We start from the raw sequence: 18,109 nt of genomic DNA, 5'->3' as shown, positions 1-18,109 counted from the left end.
CTGGTGGGCTACAATCCATAGGGTCACAAAGAGTCGGAAATGACTGAAGTTACTTATAGCATGCTTTATCCTGGAAAACAGTCCAGCGTAACTTGAGATGGAAAATAGAATAGAAAGAGTTATTGTATCTCCGTGTGTAGTGTGGCCTTAGGAGAAACTACATTGAGGTAATGTTCTTTTCCATTTCAGGAGTTTATGGGGCCCTAGCAGATATTTTATAAAAGGCCCTGAGGAGTGTAACTGCCTGAATTATCAATATCAGGCAAAGAGAGGGAACAATAACTTGGCTTTAAAAAGTGACCTCATGAAGGTGAAAACTTGCCTTTTCTGCTATACTGTTATACTTCTGAGGAAGTCAATACTTCATATTGACTGATCTAGGGCTATTGAACCCACTGGAACTGATGAACCCAGTGTATGATCCACTCATTTAATCCCATCAAAATTCAAGACTCCCTTTCTACCACATGTCCACTCAACACAAAGAAGGGAGAGCTCCAATCTGGGTCAAGACCAAGGTCACAATTAGGCCATAAGTGCTATTTAATAAAAGATACAGCCTTCATTGAGAGGAACAAAGAGGTTAAACAATCTATTCCAAGCAGTGAGCTCTGATTATTTGCTTTTTAGATCAGTGTATTTCCTCTCACAGGCTGTTTTTCTCATAGCACTAGTTTGGGAAAATTGACCCTAAGGGTTTCTGTTTCCTGGAAAGTACCTTAACCATCCATCTCCCCACTCCCCACTGCCTTTTCTAGAACTTGAGTGGAATACAGAAGAACTGTCCAAGAGGCTGTTAGGCATGGCTCTGACCCAACAAATTAACCCTCACAACCCACGTGGTTTAGTCTGGCTCACTGCATTCCCTAGTTATGAATAAGAAGTAAATTTGCCTGGAATATTCCTTCGGCACATACCACAGACATCTAACTGGGTGTCTATGCCCACAGTTGAGACAAAATTTGGAATCCTGCTCAAACATCTTTGAGATTCAACCAACAGACATATGTAAAATTGTATGAGGGCAATTCTTTGGGACTAGCAAAAATACTGCCTCACAATAGCTTTCCTGTCTTTTTTTTAAGAAAGAGGTTATCCTTTTGCTCTATAGTGAGCACCTAAGTAATAATATATTCATTCTTCCCAACTCTTGGATATGCCCGGTAGTAAAGTAGATATATCAGGAAACAAACTTACACTTTTCGGACACTGACTGACTGGAGTACTGTTTGTCTCTCCAATGAGAATATACCAAGTGGCCTCCTCGTGATCTGAAATACTTGCAATGCCTCTTAAAGTACCTAAGTATGACTTGGGCACCAGAGCCAATCTGATGAAATAAAAACAGATAGCAAAAAAAAAAAAAAAAAATGAATAAGCCAAGTATTACCTTCCACTAACAGTGGATAGTCATTGTTTTACTAGTCTGGGCAAGAAATCTTTATTTGACAAAAGGGTCCATTCCATACAGTCCCCATGAAACAGTCAATCACTTTCCCCTCATCTCTCCCCACAGGTATGGGCAGGTACAGGTCCCAGACTGGCCACCAATTCAAGGGCCCCATTCCCCCAACCAAAAGAATTTGCCTGCAGTGCAGAAGACCTGGATTCAATCTGTTGGTAGGGAAGAGCCCCTAGAGAAGGGAACAGCTACCCACTCCAGTATTCTGACCTGGAGAATTCCATGGACTGCATAGTCCACGGGGTCACAAAGAGTTGGACATGACTGAGTGACTCTCACTTTTCATTCCCCTAGTCACCATGACTGGTTCAGAGGTGGGCATGTGACCCATGCAGGTCCAATCAGGGTCCTTCCTGCAGGTAACATAGGGATGTCACAAAGTTAAATCACAAATTATGTAAATTCAGAACCGCCAACAACCATCTTTCCCAGTTGCATGAAGGAAGTTAGGTGTAGCTGAAGAGAATCAGGTCAACTGAGAGGAAAACAGATTTCAGAGACAGAAATAGTCTGCATCTTTTTAGACCCTGGATCCAGCCATGCCTGAAGTATCAGTTCCATTCCTAGACTTTTCAGTTACATAAAAATCTCCTTTGAGCTTCTTTGTCTTGGATTTCTCCCATTTACCAGTAATAATCTTGAATAATACAATTGCCATGCTTAAAAGAGAAGCTATTTTTCTTTAACATCTTACCTTTAAGCCAGTGTATCTCAGTCATGTTCAGAACATAAGATCATTCCTGGTTCTCTTCTTATGACCTTTAATTAAATATTTTTAAACCATTTTGTTTATAAACCTAACACATACACGCTTCAGAGAATTTATAAAATCCAAAGTAAACATAAACAAGAAAAAGTGACTCTAACTCTTGACCTAGATGATTATTATGAATGCTTTCATGCATTTCCTTTCAGTCTAGGATCATGCATATGTATTTTTTAAAGCTGAGATCACACTCTATGGAATTTTTATCCTGCTCTTATTTGACACATGACTAACTTCCCACGTAATGAAATGCTCTTCAACTATATGACTACTCTTAAAGCTAAATGCTCTTTCCTTTGCCTTCTCTCCTTCCTGAAATATCTCCTTCCCTTGGCTCCTAAGACTAAGGGAAGAGAATATTTCTGTTTTTCCTCCTTCCTCACCACACCTACACCCTAGCCTCCCTGACTGGTTCTCACTCACCTCTAAACATTGAGGTATCCCTAGATTCAACTGTCCAACTGCTTCTTTGTCTGCTCAGATGTTTGGAAAATCTCACCCTATCTCATGCCTTTCACCATCATCTATACACTGACAATTTCCTAATTTACACTGCAGCCTCATCTATCTAGACCCTTGTATACAGTATAGTCACTTGTTGGTCACAAGACATCTTAAGTTTAACACATCCAAAACTGATCTGATATTCACCCAAAACTTGCTCGCCCTTGAAGCACTTCAATGAAGGGCAATTCCATCCTTCCAGCTGCCCAGATCTAAAAACCTAGTCACCTCTCTTTCTCATGTGCCACATCCTGTCTACCCATCAGCAAGTACTCTTGACACTGTCATCAAAATATACACAGAATCTGACCATTTCTCACAGACCCATTACCACTCCCCTAGTCCAAGCCACCATCCTCTCACGTGAAATGGACATCCTGCTTCCCTCCTACCCACTACCTAGCCCTCATCTCATTCTGCTCCCAAAGCAGCCAGACTGATCAATTTAAATGTATCTCAGAGCGTGGCATACTCCCACCCACATCAAACGACCTCCCAGGTCACTCGAGGATGAGGCGAATCCTTTCTCTGGCCTGTGTAAGGTTCTCCACAGAACTCCCAGCCCACCCACGCTACTCTAACCACACCGGCCTCCTTGCTTTTTCTCACCTATCCCAGGCTTGCCCCGCCACCTCAAGGTCTTCGCTTGAAAGAAAACCTTGCTGAACAATCTTTACCCACTCCCCACATAACTGCCCGAATGATTCTATTCCAGTCATCAATCAAATACAAACTTCCCATAAAGCCTTCTCTGACCACCTACTATTACAAATCTATTCCAGTCCCTATCCCAGCCTTTATTTTCTTCTAATACCTATCACTTGTAGACATTATATAACTTACTATTTGTACCCTTCCACCTCACACTCTCAGGACAAAATCCGCTCACCATCACCACATCACTCTTGTATAGTTTAACATTTTCAGTGAAACTGTTCTTACTTCTTATTAAGGTCACCAACCAACCCGTGTTGCCAAATTCAGTGGATTCTTCAATGCCTTCATCTAAACAGGCATCTCAAGATAGTAGACTTCTCTTGGCCTCTTTTTTTTTTTTTTAATTTTTATTTTATATCGGAGTATAGTTAAGAGTTGGCCTTTTTCTTTTTCTTGAGACACTTTCCTCTGTTGGATTCTATGATGTGGGAATCTCCTGCTTGTCTTACCACTTCTCAAAGGGATTTTTTTTTCTGAATCCTTCAAACCCTTAAGATTTAGAGTATAAATGTTGGCATGCTTGGTCCAAGGCTTCTGTTCTTCTCTGTCATAACCTTTGCTCTTTAAAGGACCATGATGTGGGTTGAGTAATGACCCCCAGAGATGTCCATGCCTCAATCCTCCAAACCTGTAACTACGATACCTTAAAATGGTAAGCACAACTTCACAGATGTGCTTAAGGCTAAGGGCCTTGAGACGGGGAGAGTAGTGTGCATTTTTCTAGGTGAGCCCAATCTAATCATACAAGTCCTTAAAAGTGGAGACTCTTTCTCAGCTTCAGAGAGCCAGGGAAGTGAGAGCATGAGAAGAAATAAGCTTCTAGTCTCTAGCTTTAAAGATGGAAGAAGGGGCTACAGAAGCCAAGGAACACAGGTGTCCTCCAGAAACTGGAAAATAGGATTAGATCTAAGCTCCCCTGGACTCCCCAACAAAGATGCAGCCCTCTTGACTGTCCCTCTACACCTCCCCGACTGGAGTAATCCAGGGCTCAGTCCTCAGACGTCTCTGCTTTCATAATCCCATTCACTCTCTGGCCGATCTCACATAGCCTCAGACCTCAAGTACCATCAACATACCCCAGACAGCCAAGCTTATACCTCAACTCTGTACTTATGCTTACCACCACCAAAAACTCCTTAAGTGAATGAATTAAGGCAGAAATACTGTCCATCTTCACAGTATTAGCTCCTTAAACTGTCTGACACAGCACTTAGTTTTTATCTGTGAAATTAATGAATATTATTAAAACTAGACACCACTGTTGGCAAACTGAAGACAGACGACAGGGTCATTAGCTAATTTCAAGTAGTTGTTTCTTTTCACACATGCCACTGGCATTAACAGAAGGTGATGCAGGACACTGCTTTCCAAGTGTGCGGTGGTCAGGGGGCCTGGCTTGTTCCAAACCTCAAAACTGGAACATCCAAAGGAAATGATGGATTACATACCACTTGGGAAATCTGTGAATTTTTTTTTTTTCTCATTCTTAGACGGTTAGTAAGATTTGAGTAATAGAAATCTCAGGGGCATATTGTGAAGGAAGAACATGGAATAAACAAATTCTATGCTGCCAATTCAGAACAAAATCAGATACAACTAAGTGGAGGTTAAAGTGGCCACTGTCTTTAAAAATAAAGCATAAAAGGACAGACAAAAGAAGGAGCGAGTTAGTCCAATGCTTCTTTGAATAAAAACAAGTGACTGATACCCCAGACATCCAGGCCATTTAAGTTTCCCAGACTGCAATCTACTAAAAAAAAATCAGTATACTCACACAGCAATATGAATGACTCTTACGGTCATACGGTTAAGCAAAATAAGACATACACCAAATGAGCACGTACTACATGCTTCCATTTAAATGAAGGTCCAAAAAGGGCATAAGGGAACTCACATCACGATGGAAATGGTAGAGATCTTGATTTAAGTAGCGGTTACATGAATGTATATATTTATCAAAATGCATTAAACCATTTAAGATCTTAACAATTTAATGAATGCAAAACATAATGCAATTTAAACACATAGAAGTTTCCTGCAGTGAGTACTCTGGGGGTTGGAAGGGGAGTGGGAAAAAATAGAAAACAAATGCCTTCACAGCAGGATCTCTCAGAGCCTTTAACATGCTTCTATGCACTGCTCAGTGGTAAAGAATCTGCCTGCAATGTGGGAGACCCAGGTTCGATCCCTGGGTCAGGAAGATTCCCTGGAGGAGAAAATGGCAACCCACTCCAGCATTCTTGCCTGGAGAATCCCATGGACAGAGGAGCCTTGTGGGCTACAGTCCACGGACTTGCAAAGAGTCAGACCCATCTGAAGTGACTTAGCGCATGCACTGTAAATTCCTAAGATGAGGCTACAGGATATTGTATGTTCCATACTCAATTGCTCAAAGAACTTTATTTTTTCTTACATATATTAACATTAATAAGGCACTAATATTTCAGAACCCGGTAACTTTAGCCTGGAAAAATTCAAACAAGGGCTATGAATACAATGTCAGTCACTGAAAACAAAAAATCAACATTTTTCAGTGAATCCCCTAGAATTAAACTAGTTGCAAAACGCACACTTAGAGAAAGTGCAATTAAGTACTGGAGTAATTCTGCCCAAAGTAATAAATTTCAATTTTATATTAGTGACCTCCAATTCCTTCTGGCAATAATTAGAGTGTTAACCCTATCTTTACTACCTAAAAATAGTATCTATTGAAGAACTCCAAGTTAGTAGCAAGAAAGCATTCATCGATATAGACAATGCTTATCTTTCTGTCTCTGTAAAACATGCAAGTCATCCTGAAGTGGCATAAAGGCACTGAAACACAAGTTTAAAAATGGAAGTCTTCGGTTGGGCTCCTGAGGAACCCTTGTGTGTAGATTCACTAGGGAAAGCCCCAGACCAACAGCTGTAGGGAAGCAGGGCCAGACAGGGGGAGGGCTTGAACTGTGATGAAGCCACAACAAAGGTGGGGCACTCTGAAACAGGGGAGGCCATTAAGGGCTGTCCAGCCTTGAGGCAAGAGGGTCAGACTTTTGTACCCTCACAACAGACCAATCACTGTTTGCTGGCGGCCCCAGGAGAGGGGCACAGCTATGGACAAGGTGGCCTCCTTGAGAGTGATTTTCACAGGGGAGGGATCAGCTGAGAGCTGACAGCTACCAACACTTCGGGCAGCACATAGAGTGAGAGCCTTAGTCCTGAGGGGAAAAATGAGGCACACATCACAGTGTCCGCAACAGCCGCCAGGGCGCACCCTTTTCACCAGGCCCAAAGGGGAGTCTGATCTGCAAGAAACCATCCTGACCAAGTCTAATTCTTGTGCTATTAATGAACAATCTCTGTTTAAGTACCAGGAGCCAAGGATTGAGATTTCTGCCCACATTGTTTTGTCCTTGACAAGAATTCATGAAACTGCAATAGAAACTACAAATTATCTCAGATGGTTACTAATAGAATTCCCTCATAATATAAACTATATATCAAGAAACTCACATGACTACCTTTACCATGACTGGAAGCCTAACTTTTTTCAGGCAGAATAATGGTCTGAGAACATCAGCTTTCTTTAAGACTGATAACACAGCACTCACTATAACAAGATTTAGCATCAAAAAGCTTTAGAGTCACTTTCCAACACTAAAGTGTTTTTTTTTTAATATATCATATTCTCCTTTGCCTTTCTTTTCATTTGTGATTTTCAAAGTGATTCAATTTTATACTTTAATTTTTAAATTGATGTATAATTGATTTAAAATGTTGTGTTAGTTTCTGATGTACAGCAAAGTGATTCAGTTATATATATACACATATGCATACATATACATATATACATACATATATAATACATACATATATATGTATGTAAATATGCATTCTCTTTCATATTATTTTCCATCATGGTTTATTATATGATATTAAATATAGTTCCTTATGCTACACAGTAGGACCTTGTTGCTTCCTTTGCCTTTTATAAATAAAATTAATTTAGTATCCCGTTGGACAAAACAATGAGAAAGGAGTTAGAATTTTCTCCCTGAATCAGTTCATTTATTCCTTAATAATGCATCTACCAAGGACATCCCATTAGGGGACATTATGTTTGGTACTGAAGGTACAGAGATGAATAAGATGTTCACCATCTAATAAAGACGACAGACATGTAAACAAGTGACTATAAATCATTCATTCGTTCCACAAACACATCTAAGCACCAACTATTTATACCATGAATAACAAAAACATAGTCTTTGCCCTTCCAGCGCTTGCAGGCAATGTGAGACATGTTCAAATAGAAGGTGCTATAGTCTCTGCCTCCATGGGGAAAGAATACCATGGAAAGCTTTGTAACAGTAAGCTAAACAACAATAGTAACAATAGCAACTAACCTTTACTGAAGGTGTAAAATGTTCCAGGCAATAACATAAATCTCAACCCTCACATCAATCCTCAGAGGTAGATTCACAGAGGACAGAACATTGGAACTGAACCTTGAAAGCTGAGTAGCAGTTTGCAAAATGGACACAAAAGTGGTGGGGGGAGTATTCCAGACACAGTGAACTAGAGTAAAAATGCTTAAAAATCATCAGAAATTGACAAACTCATCTGCATGTAGGCTGCTGGTGGGAGGTGAACAAGAGTCCCAGCCCAAAAAGTGGGAGCAGGGGGGCATGGGCACAGACAGAAGCCACGTGCCCTATGGAGACTGAAGGAATGTTGGCACAAAATGCCATGTTTAGTAATATCAGTGAGAATATTAATAAGAATTAAAATGGTTAACATTCTTCCAGAGCAGCCAGACATAGGCTAAATATTTCTACTCCTTATCACATTTTAGTTTTATTACAATCAAATGAAGCAACTTGACTGTCTGGGCTTCTACTCCTTGTGAGTAACAGCTGTGGTTCAAGCCTGGGGAACTCTGATTCAAAAGCCTGTGCTCTCTCCGCAGCTGGCTCTACAACACGTGGCCGTCACCCCCCACCCCACCCCACCCCTACAGGGGAAGCAGAGGAGTCCGGGAAGACAGGGAGGGCAGGGAGGGGTGGATTCCTGCTCCAGCCCAGGAGACAATGAGAAAGTGAAAGTGTTCATCGCTCAGTCCTGTCTGACTATTTGAGACCCCGTGGACTGTGGCCCACCAGGCTCCACTGTCCATGGGATTCTCCAGGCAAGAATACAGGAGGGGGTTGCCATTTCCTTCTCCAGGGACTCTTCCTCACCCAAGTATTGAACCCCAGTCTCCCACATTGCAGGCAGATTCTTTACTGTCTGAGCTACCAGGGCAGCCCAGGAGAACATGATACAGCCTTTAACCAAAGAAGTGAGGTTTGTAGGCTGGAGAAGAGATTTGAGATATATGTACACAGAGGTGGCCCTGGAGACTTCTTAAGATCAGGCAGTGAAAAGGAGGGAAGAGATGTGGAAAATAGCCAGTTGTCTGAGAGATGGTGATTCTTTAACCAAGTGGAAGGATGGAAATATGCACAAAGAGGTGGGAGCAGAATGGGAGGGGAGCAGTAAAGATGCTCAGGTCAAGGTCTTCCAGGCTAGAGATAAAAGGACCTGCTGGGCAACTAAATATCTGAGGCAAATCCACCGTGACGGTACCGATTTGGCCAAAAACATGTTGAAGAAATGAGACAGGAGGTGTATTTGACTAAGGAAAATGTAAAGAATAAAAAGATGAACAGAAACCTAGAAAACCTCAACTGCTCAGGAAAGAATTCATTTTCCCATCTGTAAAAATAACATACATACACAGAGATTCCTGACATATCTACCTCCTTTAAAAATCTGAGAAGGGGCTTTCTTACAAGTAAAGGTGACTGCCGTTGGTGTTATCTCTGGAAAAACTTATTCCCTTCCTCATGTGAGGTATTGGATTACTTCTAGGGGATATATTTCTGCTGAAGAAAATAAGCTAGGTAAATGGTGTGTTTAAAATTTTGAAGAAAAAAAAATAGTACTAATAGCTTCTCAGCATTATTACCAAAAATCCGCTAGCCATTCTGAGCCCAAATTGCGGATGTCAGTAATTCCACTTCAGGAATAAGCTCTCTGCCTCGAAGCACCAGCGCTCCGCGGAACTACCATTCTCAGGCTTTATTTACATTCTCTCTTCACCCTTCACCCTAAATAATATCACAGTGGGGCTTACCTGCCTTAGGAATCTGTACCAAAGGCGATTTCTCCTGTTTCTCTCATTAAAAAAAGAAAGAAAGAAAAGTTCCCACTGTTAACATGTAGCAAATGAAAAAAAAAAAAAAAACAGCCCTCCTGGTCCGCCCTCCCTGACTGTTGCTACCTTGCAGTTTCTGACACATAGAGGGAGGGCCGCCGGAGTGAACCGGGCGGCGGTGGGCGCAAGTCCCTTGCCGGGGAAGCAGGCGCCCCTGAGGCGGGCGGCTCTGCCCACGGGTACCGCGCGATGCGGTCCGCGCGGCTCTGAGCGGCCCGGGGACCGTGTCTCCGCGCGCCCGGCCCCGCGAGCGCCGCGGGAGGGAGGGAGCACCCAGCCGGGCGGGGGCAGAGGGAGCCGCCGCGGACCTGGCAACGCTGGCACTGGCTCGACTCTCCCAGACAGTTTTGAAGTCAGCAAAACAGAAATCGAATTACTATGATGCTGGCAGTGGCCGCTTGGGGAGAAGGGGCTCTCTCTGCCGGCTTGATCACCAGGAGAGATGCAGCGAGTCACAGATGAGCCAAGCGTGTCTCCCGGGCGGACCCTGAGGACCCGTGTAAGTTGCCCTGCTCACCGGCTTGCTGTATTTTACGGTTGTGTCATTTTCTTTCTGACTTGAAAGGCTGCTTGGCCGCCATGGAATTGTTTCAGTGAGAATTCCCAGTGTGGAAAGTTGTCTGCTGATCCTTAAGACTTTTTTTTTTTTCTTTTCTTTGATTAACTAAGCCACAGAATACAAGCTGAAATTCCTCACTGGCAGCCGGGGCAATGCAGCCCAAGACTGACAACTCTAACCCAAAGTACCACTATACTTACTACGGAATTAACCCTGGATGTGTTTTTAATAGCCTGCCGTACTGTAGGCTGCCTGCAGCCCCACTGTTTGGGATCGAATGCTATTTTAATGCTGCTGTGGCTAAACTAGTATGATCAGTGTAACCAACGGAGTGAGATAGAGCTAAATGACAGTCCTGGTAGTTAACAAAACTTTTCCTTTTTTTTTTTTTTTTTGGCCAGGACCACATTTTTCTCCCTGACTCCTCAAAACTCAGCAACCTCTCTCTTAAAAGTCCATGCTGCTTTTTTGATCTTGCTTTGGAGAGAAAAAAAGAAAAGAAGCTAGACAGAGGACTCTACTGAAATTGTGAAGGAAAGCACTATAAAGAAGCCGCCGCAGTTCTTTAGCTACTATTGTAATAATGGAAGAAGAAACGCTAACCGATGGAGCCCAGCACATACGCCAGCCTCGCGGTGACAGAGCTTGGGGACATAATGCTGAATGGTGACCAGAGCCTGTAACCGGTGAGGTTTTTCTTACACTTCATCTGCTACAAGTTCCGGCTTAAAAATGGATATTCTCTGTGAAGAAAACACTTCTTTGAGCTCAACTACGAACTCCTTAATGCAATTACATGCTGACACAAGGCTCTACAATACTGACTTTAACTCCGGAGAAGGTAACACTTCGGATGCATTTAACTGGACCGTGGACTCAGAAAATCGAACCAATCTTTCTTGTGAGGGCTGTCTCTCACCACCCTGCTTCTCCTTACTTCATCTCCAGGAAAAGAACTGGTCTGCTCTGTTGACAGCGGTAGTGATTATACTAACCATTGCCGGAAACATACTCGTCATCATGGCAGTGTCCCTAGAGAAAAAGCTGCAGAATGCCACCAACTATTTCCTGATGTCACTCGCCATAGCTGATATGCTGCTGGGTTTCCTGGTCATGCCCGTGTCCATGTTAACCATCCTCTATGGTGAGTGGCATTAGCTTCCTAGCTGTACCCACACGGGTAACAAAATGCGTGCATGTCATTAGCAGATGAGTCCGGGCTCAGGGGACCAACTAAGCATAAGGCTTTGTTTATGGAGGAGGGGCTACCACGTTACACTACTTAAATTTTAAAATGAGATCACATTTTAAAAGATCAGACAACCTGTACTCTGTGATCATTGGAGAGTTTTGTGCTTTGAAACATATACAGTTTACATAGGGAGATAAAGTGTTGTGCTTAAAAGCACGTACATTTTATGTAGAATTATAAAGGTCCCAAGACAGTCCTAAAGCAATAGCATCTGTCATATCTGAATCCACTTGGTTTTCAAGCCTTTATATTCCCAACGAAATATCCCAGCCTTCAAGACAGGCCAGTTTGATCTTGGTCCCACTGTTTTCAGCACTTCTAATGGAGTGGTAAAACCTTCCCAGTTCCCTTGGAACATTTACAGAGAGAACATTAGTGGTGCACTGGGTTTAATGTTAAAATATGCAGCGTCTCCATTAGAATAAATGACTTACACTAGTTTTAATTGTTCCCTGCCTGAAGAAGCATTAATTTGGAGGTGTGCCTTTGAATTCTACCCCTCAGCTCTTTAAAAATGCATGTGCATAAACTCCTCCTGAATTGTTTGGAGGAGGGTGGGAAACACATGGGAAGAGATTCATCTTGCTTTCTTCTCAGTGGAGTTTGAAAGAGTCAAACCTCTCAGCAAGTCAGCAAACACTGGGACGGCTTCAGCGGGAAGCAGAATGTGATATTCTTTCCAAATTATGAGTAATACAGCCAGATTTCTCCCTTTAAAAGTGGAAGAGGAGGGGAGACTATTGAGATTGCCGACACAGCACGCCAGCCCGTCACCCAGAGCTAGAAACATGTTATGGGCATTTTCAGAAGGGATTTTTCTGGCTATGTCTTAAGGGCTAAAATATGTGTATCAATCCATCCCCAAGGAGTATGGAGGAGGAAGGAGGTGAGCAAGGGAAGGTGGGCGTCGGGTTTGCACAGGGTCCACAGCGCTCCTTGGAAGGCCAGCCCCCGCTTGACGACTCAAAATGTCACACAAGGATGATCTGATTAAATTTGCTTGTCATTTCCCAGACATCCGGGAGAGGTTCCCGCTTCCTAAGACCCTGCCACGTGGAAGGCAAACTCCAGGAGTGGGAGATGACTCCCAGAGGGCCCATCCGGGAACCCAAGCCCGGGTGGGAGGCGGGGAGCGGGGGTACCCTAGAGCGGCAAGTGGGGCTGGCAGCCGGCAGCCAGGTTAGTAAGTCGAGTCCAGCCGGGCGCCGCCGGCTCGGGGTGCAAGGGCGCCCCCTGGTGGCCGCGGCTCTGTGCGCAGTTGATTCCCGTCGAGAGACACGCTTCTCCCTTGGCTGGTCCCCAGGACTCCGCAGAAATGCCCCCTCCTTATCCTCACCACGGAAACCTAGACTACTCCGCCGCTGCCTCCTTGCAGAGACAACTCCTCCCATGGTCAGCATCAGTTCCGACCAGGCAGAGGGTGGCTTCCTCCCAAGCACTGGGCTCTCCTTCGAGCTCAAGCTCTCTGCATGAAGCATGAAAGGCACCAAGTCAGACTTGACTGTTGCACTTTTACTTTTCTAAACATCAGTGGTGGCATCTTGGTAGAGATGGTTTGCGAACAGAGAGTTTGTTCAGCTTTGTGGGTCCAGAGCGTGGGGAAAGATGGTCTTCATAATTTTCCTTCTTAACATGTGCGCAGATCTAACACCATGGCTTAGATTGTCATCAAAACTAATTAAGGTTCATATAACCGTTTGATCTCCCTCTAAAACAAACAGATACAGGAGACTGTGTGTTCCTCAGGCATACCCTATCTTTTTTAATATAGCAGGTGACTTCCTGCCCTGCATCTCACAGTGGATCCTAGGGGTAGCTTTAAGTCAATTTAAAGTTGAGGTCCAACTTCCGCCCACCCTCCTGGGTATCAGGATCCCCAAAAAAGCTGTTCAGCTGATTCTAATGTGCACCCCCGGGGTGAGAACCACTGCCCCAGGCTGTGGTTGCCCAAGTGTGGTTCCTGGACGGGTAGCATCAGTACCAGCTGGGAAATGGTTAGAAATGCAATTCTTCCTGCCCCACCGCAGATGCATAGAATTAGAACACCTGGAGGCGGGCTCCAGTGGCTCATTGTAAGAAACCACCTCAGAGATTCTGAGGCTCCTTGAAGTTTAAGCATCACTTCCCTGAAACAGTTCTGAGAATACTATGCTTTTCTTCACCGTTGTCTTCATCCTCCTGCCCTGCCTCACGTCCCCCCAGTTTGAGTTTAATCCCCAAAGCATTGTTAGGGAAGCTTCATTTTCATGAAGGCATATACCAGTCTGTGGAGAAGGGCATGGCAACCCACTCCAGTGTTCTTGCCTGGAGAATCCCCTGGAGAGAGGGGCCTGGCGGGCTATAGTCCACAGGGTCTCACAGAGCCGGACACGACTGAAGAAACTTAGTATGCACGCATGCCCAGTCTGGATTTTTAATCATTTCTTCATTCACACCAATAGCAGTTTTGGCAGACTACTAAATGCCATCAGTGTGCAAGACTCAACAGTTGTAACAATGGCTAAGAGAGGGTCTAACCTCAGGGAACCTACAGTCTGAAAAAAAGTAAGTCAATAAATAAGTAGCTAATAGGATTCTTTGACCAGGCTGCCCTGTCCATGGTATTCCCCAGGGTTCTTTGATAGAGGAACCCAAAGTACATCATAACTCCCGACCTAAGTCATTAAAAACAAAAAGAAAAGTAGATATTGTTAGGTAGAGGAGACAGAAGGAGAGAAACCCTGAAGAGACACAGCCTGAGTTTACAACACACCAGCATGATTCCAGCCATGAGTTTTCAAATCATGTGTTCAACCAGTGCAGTCTTGCTCTGCTTAAGTACAGTTGACATCAGGCTGCTTTGAAGTATTGAAAATATCTCGTATTGCCTTTTGCTGTTAACCGTGCCTTTTCCCAGGATGAAAACTATTCAAGCAGAGTAAATTTCATACGCCAGAGAAGTTCAAGGTCACTCACGAATGATAACCTTCTGCATCCCAGGGTACCGGTGGCCTCTGCCCAGCAAGCTCTGTGCTGTTTGGATTTACCTGGATGTGCTCTTCTCCACGGCCTCCATCATGCATCTCTGTGCCATATCCCTGGACCGCTATGTTGCCATTCAGAACCCCATCCATCACAGCCGGTTCAACTCCAGAACCAAGGCGTTTCTGAAAATAATTGCTGTTTGGACTATATCAGTGGGTAAGTGGAACAGTATTTCATACTCTCATTTCAAATGACAGCTCATGCCGTCTAAGTAGACTTCTGTTGTGGTTTTTTGTTTGTTTTTGCGCTGAACCCTGACATTCTCAGTCAATTGTTCTATTTGCTGCAAGATATGTCATAGCATAGTGATTCTCAGCTTTGCTTTAGAAAAGAAAAATCTGTTAATATCACTGGCTGACAATATAAATTTGTATTGTTTTGCACAAGTAAGAATATACATATACACTGACAGACTCAAAACTGAGAATAACTGTGCTATGTGTGTGCTCAGCACCAAGTTGTGTCCAACTCTTTTGCAACCCCATGGACTGTAGTCTGCCAGGCTCTTCTGTCCATGGGATTTCCCAGACAAGAATAATGGAGTGAGTTGCTACTTTCTTCTCCAAGGAGATCTTCCCAACCCAGGTATTGAAGCTACGTCTCCTGCATCGCAGATGGATTCTTTACCACTGAGTCACCAGGGAAGCAACTGTGCTATAGCCGTCTTCAAAAACTTTTCCCATCTTACACTTTCAAATTCACAAAATTCAAGTGTCTGAATTTCTAAATCTTGAGTTTCCCAGAGACCTCAATGTTTATAATCACTGGACTTGTGGTCACCATAAGAAAACAGAGCCCAGTACTGGAGAATGCACAGTTTCTGGGGGTAGAAAAAGGTACCAGGTACCATAACTCAGAGGGAGAGGTAAGGGTGACAGATGGTGGCCGGACTTAGTCAAAGAGAACCCAGCACCTCTGTAACCCTCCCTCATCCTGTTATGATACAACATGCCAGAAGATTTCAACCCACTTCACTTAGATTGATTACAGACCTTCACCTGTTGCCAGCATTGATTTTCTGCCAGACACCTAACAGTCAGGAAAGCCCAGGTAGTGGAAGCCAGAGACAGCTCCCAGGCAGCAAAGTGCCTTGCACCTGTCACCTCAGCTGGCTTGGTTCCCAACCAAAGACTCCCTGGGATTTTAATCTTTTAAAGTTGCCACGTGGAAACCACAATCCCACCAGGGCCACGTGGCCGCCAGTGTCTACTCACATGAGAAACTATGGGGTTTGTTGGCAGGCTTGACATCAAGGACTTGTGTGAGTCCACTCATGGTTTTGTAATGATAAAACATGCAAAGGAATTATTGTTGAGTCACTCAGTCATGTCCAACTCTTTGCGGTCCCATTCCTATAGCCTGCCAGGTTCAAGACATTTCCCAGGCAAGAATACTGGAGTGGCTGTCATTTCCTTCTCCAGGCGATCATCCCAACCCAGGGATCAAAGCCGAGTCTCCTGTGTCTCCTACATTGGCAGGCAGATTCTTTACCACAGAGATAGCAAGCGCAATAATAGGACAGCTTGTGTTTTTCAGGTCCTATGGTTTGCCTTGCTGTTAAATACATCATCTGCAGAGTAGGTAACTCCATTCTATGGATGAGGAAATAGGTTCAAAAAGTGAAATGGCCAAAGCTAGTGAATAGCAAAGATTGTGCTCAATTATGATGGGAACTTATTTAATTGACTTAAGGGATCACCCATGGTGGCTCAAACAGTAAAGAATCTGCCTGTGGTGAAGGAGACTCAGGAGACCCGGGTTCAATCCCTGGGTTCGATCCCTGGACTGGGCAGATCCTCTGGAGGAGGGTATGGCAACCGATTTCAGTATTCTTGCCTGGGAAATCCCATGGACGGAGGAGCCTGGCGGACTACAGTCCATGGAGTCACAACAAGTCAGACATGACTGAGCGACTAACATGATGGGAACACTAACAAACAACACTAGTGTGACTTCAGCATTTTTAGAAGTCCTAACTATTTTGCATTTTAAATGTCACAATACAGTCTGAAGCAGAGTGGGAGGTCTTATTTCGTGTTTATTTGAAGGACTGAGGAAACAGGGCAGAAAAAGGTGTGTGGCTTAGTGGGTCGCCTCTCCAGCTAGTGTCAGGGCTAGGACTCTAAGCTTCCAGCACCAAACCCTGCCATCACTGCTGAACTTGATAAATTCTTTCCTGAGAAGACAGATGTTGCTCCCAAAATATGCTTGCAGTTTCTGGGCCTGTGCAATCTTGAACTCATCCTACTAGGATCAGGAGAATGAAGGATTGGTGGTGCTCAATCTCAGCTGCATGTATAAGCCCTGGGGAGCTACTGATTTCACTGGTCCGCGGCAGGGCCAGATGACTCCAAGGTACAGCCAGGGTTGAGGCCTGAGACAGACAGCTGCAGAGGGAGCTGCAATTAGCCAAACAGGGGAAAGAATTTAGTGAAATATTATAAAGGCCTGGGCTAAATATTGCATGGTATTTTGCACCACTACTAAAGAAACTGGACATTTGTCTTCATGTTCTGCACAATTAGCATGTACATTAGTAATTATAATGGCTTTCAAACTGTCATTAACTAATGTTTCAAGGTACAGTATCTACTTATAGCAAGGTTCATCTTTGAAAGTGAAAGTTGCTCAGTCGTATCCAACTCTTTGTGACCCCATGGACTATACAGTTCATGGAATTCTCCAGGCCAGAAGACTGGAATGCATATCCTTTCCCTTCCCCAGGGGACTTCCCAACGCAGGGACTGAACCCAGGTCCCCTGCATTACAGGCAGATTCTTTACCAGCTGAGCCACAAGGGAAGCCCAGATGGTGGATATAAATGTATATTTCACCGAATCTCCTTGATAATTTCAATTATTGGGGGAAAATTGTTGTTAGCTTTATTAAGGGGTAAAAGCAATGCAATTTAACCTAACAACTTACTTGGGATTTAAAAAAGAAAAAAAAAAAAAAGAGGGGCAAGAATAACAAATGAAACAAGCCAAGTTATTTTCTAATTGACTCTAGCTCTATGCTTGGACACTGTTCCAATGGTGAGAGACATGCTGGGAACATCACCCAGTCTTTTACCCTCAGCCACACTGCCTCCCCTGACCACGTCTCAGCTAAGCTTAATAATAGCCTGTGTGTGTGTGAGTGTACTCCGTCACTCAGTCGTGTCCAACTCTTTGCGACCTTCGGGCTTATGGCCCATCAGGCTCCTCTGCTATGGGGTTTCCCAGGCAAGAATACTGAAGCAGGTTGCCATTTCCTACTCCAGGGGATCTTCCTGAACCAGGGATCAAACCCACGTCTCTTGCATCTCCTGCATTGGCAGGTGGATTCTTTACCAGTGCCACCTGGGAAGCCCTAGTAGGAAGGGCTATTTCTGCACAGCGTCCAGAGACACAGTAGTGTTCGAAGCACCTTTCAGGGGATAAACTGCAGAGAAATAAGTTGCACAGGATGACATAGCTCATAACTGGGAGTCACCCCAGGGCAATTCTGTTTGAAAGCCAACACTCTTACTACTGCCCCAAACACAATCTGCTTCCTGCTCCTCCCAGCCATCGCCCCAGGAGTCAGGGGCTGGAATGGGTTTTGAA

At 44.1% G+C, this 18,109-nt stretch overlaps 2 protein-coding genes across 2 annotated transcripts in view; one reads left to right on the top strand and one right to left on the bottom strand.

Moving 5' to 3' along the window:
• The window catches only part of LOC122447287, a 172,725-nt gene extending 161,770 nt beyond the window's left edge, over positions 1-10,955 (bottom strand). The window contains exons 1-3 of the mRNA XM_043477797.1: positions 10,870-10,955; positions 9,754-10,174; positions 9,607-9,646 (exon numbers count right to left, since the gene is read on the bottom strand). Coding sequence (XP_043333732.1) covers positions 9,607-9,646; positions 9,754-10,174; positions 10,870-10,955 — 547 coding nt within the window. The remainder of the gene's footprint in view (positions 1-9,606; positions 9,647-9,753; positions 10,175-10,869) is intronic.
• HTR2A (5-hydroxytryptamine receptor 2A) overlaps positions 9,780-18,109 on the top strand; it is a 63,133-nt gene continuing 54,803 nt past the window's right edge. The window contains exons 1-3 of the mRNA XM_043478177.1: positions 9,780-10,186; positions 10,648-11,390; positions 14,478-14,678. Coding sequence (XP_043334112.1) covers positions 10,979-11,390; positions 14,478-14,678 — 613 coding nt within the window. The 5' untranslated portion in view covers positions 9,780-10,186; positions 10,648-10,978. The remainder of the gene's footprint in view (positions 10,187-10,647; positions 11,391-14,477; positions 14,679-18,109) is intronic.

The sequence above is a fragment of the Cervus canadensis genome, chromosome 9 (assembly GCF_019320065.1).
Source record: "Cervus canadensis isolate Bull #8, Minnesota chromosome 9, ASM1932006v1, whole genome shotgun sequence".
In the NCBI taxonomy this organism is placed as follows: Eukaryota; Metazoa; Chordata; class Mammalia; order Artiodactyla; family Cervidae; genus Cervus; species Cervus canadensis.
The sequence above is the reverse complement of the archived record's forward strand: the minus strand, read 5'-3'. Positions and strand labels throughout refer to the sequence as shown.